This window comes from Diaphorina citri, unplaced genomic scaffold (assembly GCF_000475195.1).
Source record: "Diaphorina citri unplaced genomic scaffold, Diaci psyllid genome assembly version 1.1 scaffold704, whole genome shotgun sequence".
NCBI classification, from domain to species: Eukaryota; Metazoa; Arthropoda; class Insecta; order Hemiptera; family Psyllidae; genus Diaphorina; species Diaphorina citri.
The window spans coordinates 140329-146400 of NW_007378137.1; the positions used below are offsets into that span (position 1 = coordinate 140329).

Genomic DNA, 6072 nt, shown 5'->3' on the forward strand with positions numbered 1-6072 from the left:
GCGTCTCCTGTGTTAAGCTACGCCGAGAAAGGCCAATAAATGAGGCGGAAGTCTTACTGTCTCCAAATCAAAGAGAGAAGGAAATTTAAAAAAGGAGAAGATGATATTTGAGAGAGGGAACTTTTACAACGGAGGTTTTATCTTCTCAAAGGCGACGAGAGAAGGAAGACAGAATAGGAGAAAGCCAGCCGTTCCGAGACCGAATCTTTAATGTTTTCTCTTCTCTTCCCAGATCTACCTCGTCACCAGCCTGACTACTACATGGATGGTGTCTGTCTGAGTGAAGCCGGTATGTCCCAGATCTCTAAGGAAAATACACTAAATGTACTATTTTTGCAATCAAATTAAATATTTTCTCTTCTCTTCCCAGATCTACCTCGTCACCAGCCTGACTACTACATGGATGGTGTCTGTCTGAGTGAGGCCGGTATGTCCCAGATCCTCGGACTCTCATTGGACCAGGCCCAGTTCAATCCCCTGCACCGGAAGAAAAAACTCACGGGTAAGCGAGGTAAGCTTTCATTATTTGTGCACCCGCTTCTTTCTTTGTTTTCTCTTTTCTTTTCTTTCTTCAGTTTTTTTTTAATTTTTCTGTCACCATTTTTATTCTCTTTATTTTCTTTCTTAAAACATCTTAAAACATAAAACACCTGCCTCGGTGGTGTAGTGGTCAAGGCGCTCGACTGGTAAACAGGAGGGCGTGGGTTCAATCCCAGCCGAGGTATGGAATACCTACCTCGGTGGTGTAGTGGTCAAGGCGCTCGCCTGGTAAACAGGAGGGCGTGGGTTCAATCCCAGCCGAGGTATGGAATACCTACCTCGGTGGTGTAGTGGTCAAGGCGCTACCTACCTCGGTGGTGTAGTGGTCAAGGCGCTACCTACCTCGGTGGTGTAGTGGTCAAGGCGCTACCTACCTCGGTGGTGTAGTGGTCAAGGCGCTACCTACCTCGGTGGTGTAGTGGTCAAGGCGCTACCTACCTCGGTGGTGTAGTGGTCAAGGCGCTACCTACCTCGGTGGTGTAGTGGTCAAGGCGCTACCTACCTCGGTGGTGTAGTGGTCAAGGCGCTACCTACCTCGGTGGTGTAGTGGTCAAGGCGCTACCTACCTCGGTGGTGTAGTGGTCAAGGCGCTACCTACCTCGGTGGTGTAGTGGTCAAGGCGCTTTCCGGGTCCCTCGAAAAGCCCGCGCCCGGTCAAATAGCCCCGGACGGACCCCCTAAAAACGCCCTGACCACCAATAATAATGGAGTGATAACACACTTTACAAAATAGGGAATATGTAACATAATAGGGAATATGTAGCAATAGGGAATATTGTTGTTAAGGAAACCGCTTATGAGTTCCACAGGGAATTTCCAAGTACGCTACATAATATTAGGACAGGGTACCTAAGGGGTATTTAGGTACAAGGGAGGATTCCATACCTCACAATGCAATCCCAAATGAAGAAACATTTCAGATTTGGGTTTACCTTTCACTTCATACCTACTTCCGAGAAGATACCTAATTATGAGCAGACAAAATGTTTAGACCAGTTTTGGTGTAAAGGGGTGAAGAGAAAATTTGAGCGGTAATTTTGGCATCTCCACCAAAATGTAGGTGGTACATATAACTATCTACTTCACCTATTTCTCGAAAGGTAATACGTGTAATAATGGTACTAATTTAATGAGAATTTAAACATAGGTACCTAATATGAGTATGTTCAACCTACCTCGGTGGTGTAGTGGTCAAGACGCTCGCTTGTTAAACAGGAGGGCGTGGGTTCAATCCCAGCCGAGGTATGGAATTTTATCCTCATATAATTTGAGAATTTGACCACAATAATAGTAGTAGCCTACTGCTGGAGTAAAGGGACTTTTCAGTCCTATGCGAGCAGTATAAATAAGCACTATTATTATTATTTCTTGTCTAGTTCCTTATTTCTGTCTCTCCCTTCATCCCTCTCTGTCTCCTCTCTCTTTGTTTTATTTCCTCCTTCTCTTTCTTCCTCTCTCCTCTAGTATTTTTCTTCCATTTTTCTCTCTCTTTCTCTTTTCCTTTTGTTTCTCTTCCCTCCCTCGCTTTATCGCTCCTCCTCCTCCCTCTTTCTCTTTGTTCTCTCATTCTTTCCTCTTTTCTTTGCACACAAATTATTAAGAGTCATGTCAGGGTTTAGTTCTCGATGGGGGGTTGATTTTTTTCTCAGTAAAACAATGTCAACTACCATAAAACAATTTAATTTGATGCACTATTTATGGAATTTGAAAATGTATTTTAGATTTTGTAACTTATTATTATTATTATTATTTTTAAGAGGTTTGACAGAGGGAACTGTAACTGCTATGGTCTTATCGTCCCGAAATCGAAGAGAGAAGGAAGACATTATCCCATCAGGATAAAATCCGCCCCGGGCGGGAATCGAACCCGCGGCCTAGCGCTTACAAGGCAGACGCACTACCAACTAAGCTAACTAGGCTGGCTGTAACTTAATTCAAGTGTCTATCTGACTTCCTAAATGCTTACGAAATACGAGTAAATAAGCTAAAGCAACGTAGCTTTGTTTAAAAATTTCCGCCATCCAAAAATAAACGTCTACTCCTCCTCTTCCTAGGTGCCTACGACAATATCTTCGCCACCATCGAGGCCGTGGCCTCCGGGCAAACCCAGCCGGCCGAGCTTGAGCCGGCCCCTCTAACCTCCGGCGAACTAGCGGAGGCCGCTCGTGATGAACCGGTAGACTACAAGGAGGGCTCTATAGTGGCCCCGCTGGAAGATGGTCGGCCGCCGGAGCCTCCGGAGGGCTTTAGCATTCACACGAATGAGGCCGGGCAGTTGTACCTTAGGCGGAAACGAGTGAGGAATTTGAATCGGCTGGGTGAGTAAGAGTTGATTATTTTATTTTAAAATGTAAATGTAAATACAATTTCTTTGTGTTATTATGTCACAACTTTGGTGCTCACTGCAGCATTGTAGGATTTTTCCCAATACATATCTTTTACAAGTTGGATGCTACGCAATGTGATTTTCAAGGTACATATGTCGATGTCGTATATTTCTCAAGGTGTGTCCAAACATAGGCGACCAACATCGATCGAAGAGGAGAAACTAGTTATCAAGGCAGTTCAATCAAATACATACGAGTGCTTTTTTTTTTGACGGTGGAGGTGGACATCGAACCCGTGACATGGCAAGCACTTCTGCACGGGTTACAACATAAGCGCATTTAAGTTCAGGATGATTTGAACGGTTCAAGTGCCTTTGGAACATTTTTCCTTACCTCTCTATAAAAAAAGGAGCTTTAGAAAGTTAAGTAATGTATCTCTTCCTTATGTATCTCATTTCCCCTCCAGGTATTGGCGGCTTCAATGTGCGCGTGCGCAATGTGAAGAGTAAGGATGAGGAGGGGAGTGATCTCCCACCCTCCACCCCGGATACACCTGTTACCACCCCGCTGGAGGGGGACAAACCAGTCAAGAGAAAAGCCCCGCTCAAGAAGCCGAAGAGCAAAATCTCGCAGACCTTTCCCTCTTATTTGCAGGTAATAATAATAATGGTGCTTATTTATACTGCTCGCATAGGACTGTAAAGTCCCTTTACTCCAGCAGTAGGCTACTACTATTATTGTGGTCAAATTCTCAAATTATATTGAGGATAAAATTCCATGCCTCGGCTGGGATTGAACCCACGCCCCCCTGTTTACCAGGCGAGCGCCTTGACCACTACACCACCGAGGCAGGTGAGAGTGAAAATCCTTGCGGAACTCCTGTTGGGAACCCATAGCTCAGAGAAAAGCCCACATAATTTCCTCTATGGATAGGAAAGAGCTCATGGCAAAGTCCAGGTTCGAACCCCGGGAGTATCCCTTTTGGATAAAAGTCGAGAAATTTAAATGACCCAGCTATTTTTTTATTTAATTTTTGGATGGATGCCCTTTGCACTCAAGCTATTTCTTTAGCGAGGGAAATTTTGAGTAGTTGACCACATTGCAATAGAACTCTAACCTTATCCCCACTTCAACATCAATAGTACTTGACAACCTTATCCCCACTTTAACATCAATAGTACTTGTCAACCTTATCCCCACTTTAACATCAATAGTACTTGACAATCTTATCCCCACTTTAACATCAATAGTACTTGACAATCTTATCCCCACTTTAACATCAATAGTATTTGTCAACCTTATCCCCACTTTAACATCAATAGTATTTGTCCTCTGTAATTAATCACATCTCCACTTTAACATCAATATTATTTGTTAACCTTATCCCTATTTTAACATCAATAGTATTTGTCCTCTGTAATTATAATTGACCTTACCTTCCTCAGGTAATTCGCTAGGCACTCATACGCCTGATGGAGTAAGCTCCTCGACACATAAGGACGAACTAAGTGACATCCTAGGGTCCCACTTTAACATCAATAGTACTTGACAACCTTATCCCCACTTTAACATCAATAGTATTTGTCCTCTGTAATTATAATTGACCTTACCTTCCTCAGGTAATTCGCTAGGCACTCATACGCCTGATGGAGTAAGCTCCTCGACACATAAGGACGAACTAAGTGACATCCTAGGGTCCCACTTTAACATCAATAGTACTTGACAACCTTATCCCCACTTTAACATCAATAGTATTTGTCCTCTGTAATTATAATTGACCTTACCTTCCTCAGGTAATTCGCTAGGCACTCATACGCCTGATGGAGTAAGCTCCTCGACACATAAGGACGAACTAAGTGACATCCTAGGGTCCCACTTTAACATCAATAGTACTTGACAACCTTATCCCCACTTTAACATCAATAGTATTTGTCCTCTGTAATTATAATTGACCTTACCTTCCTCAGGTAATTCGCTAGGCACTCATACGCCTGATGGAGTAAGCTCCTCGACACATAAGGACGAACTAAGTGACATCCTAGGGTCCCACTTTAACATCAATAGTACTTGACAACCTTATCCCCACTTTAACATCAATAGTATTTGTCCTCTGTAATTATAATTGACCTTACCTTCCTCAGGTAATTCGCTAGGCACTCATACGCCTGATGGAGTAAGCTCCTCGACACATAAGGACGAACTAAGTGACATCCTAGGGTCCCACTTTAACATCAATAGTACTTGACAACCTTATCCCCACTTTAACATCAATAGTATTTGTCCTCTGTAATTATAATTGACCTTACCTTCCTCAGGTAATTCGCTAGGCACTCATACGCCTGATGGAGTAAGCTCCTCGACACATAAGGACGAACTAAGTGACATCCTAGGGTCCCACTTTAACATCAATAGTACTTGATCTAACATATTATCATAATATTTCATGTCTAACATAATATTGTCGAAATATTATTTCCTCAGGGGAAATATTATTTCGACCCTGTGCCAACTTTATCTTAAACAGACAAGGTTCGTTCTCTGCACGGCTATTGTATTTTCTTTTCTCCCCATCCTTCTTAGTATTTTCCTTATTCTCGTTTTTCATGGTTTTACTTGACTTGTTTCTATTCTCCTTTAACAAGTAGCATTTTTTTCCCGATACGTTTTTCAGGAGGAGCTCAAAATCCTCGAAGAAGTCAAAGAGAAACAAGAGAAGGAGGCCGAATTAAAACGTCTGGCCGAGGCCGAAGCTCGCGCCCTCAAGGCCAAGGAAGAGGCCGACAACGCCGCCACGGGTGAGGCGGCCCGCCCCGAGGAGAAGGCCGCCATCAGTGCCGGTGCCCTGGAAAAGAGGAGGGGAGGAGGAGGCGGAAGAGTTGAAGGACATTCTGAGGATTTCGGGCAATCTGCTGAACGATCACTTGGTCAACACGATCATGAACGATACGAGTATTAAGTCCGAGAATATAGCCACAGGTGAGTTATTTTTAAACAATTTGATCAAAACTTCATTGAATCAGTTTCAAATCAAAGCGTATGATACAAGTAAAAAAAAAATGCCTTGCACTAAGGTCCTTCGGCGAAAACACCATAGACAACAGCATTATGTATATTCCTCTTCGCATTTTCCTGTGTGCGGACACGGTCGGCTTTTTTCGTCAGCCTTGCAATCAGCCCTAACTAGAGTGATTGCTTTGGGCTGACG

The 6072-nt window shown here is 43.4% G+C and overlaps 1 protein-coding gene across 1 annotated transcript; it reads left to right on the top strand.

Annotated features, from left to right (window-relative positions):
* The first annotated feature begins 261 nt into the window (after positions 1 to 261).
* LOC113468317 (histone-lysine N-methyltransferase 2C-like) lies at positions 262 to 5780 on the top strand. Its single transcript, XM_026825134.1, has 6 exons — positions 262 to 289; positions 371 to 511; positions 2595 to 2858; positions 3334 to 3521; positions 5539 to 5704; positions 5761 to 5780. Exons 1-6 carry the CDS (start codon positions 262 to 264, stop codon positions 5778 to 5780), a joined length of 807 nt encoding a protein of 268 aa, XP_026680935.1.
* Positions 5781 to 6072: the final 292 nt, after the last annotated feature.

Excerpts from the sequence above, each read along its gene's own strand:
- LOC113468317 (XM_026825134.1), top strand. The coding sequence starts at position 262 with ATGGATGGTGTCTGTCTGAGTGAAGCCG. Across the intron at positions 290-370 it reads TGTCTGTCTGAGTGAAGCCG|ATCTACCTCGTCACCAGCCT; the intron begins GTATGTCCCAGA and ends TTCTCTTCCCAG. Across the intron at positions 3,522-5,538 it reads CCTTTCCCTCTTATTTGCAG|GAGGAGCTCAAAATCCTCGA; the intron begins GTAATAATAATA and ends TACGTTTTTCAG.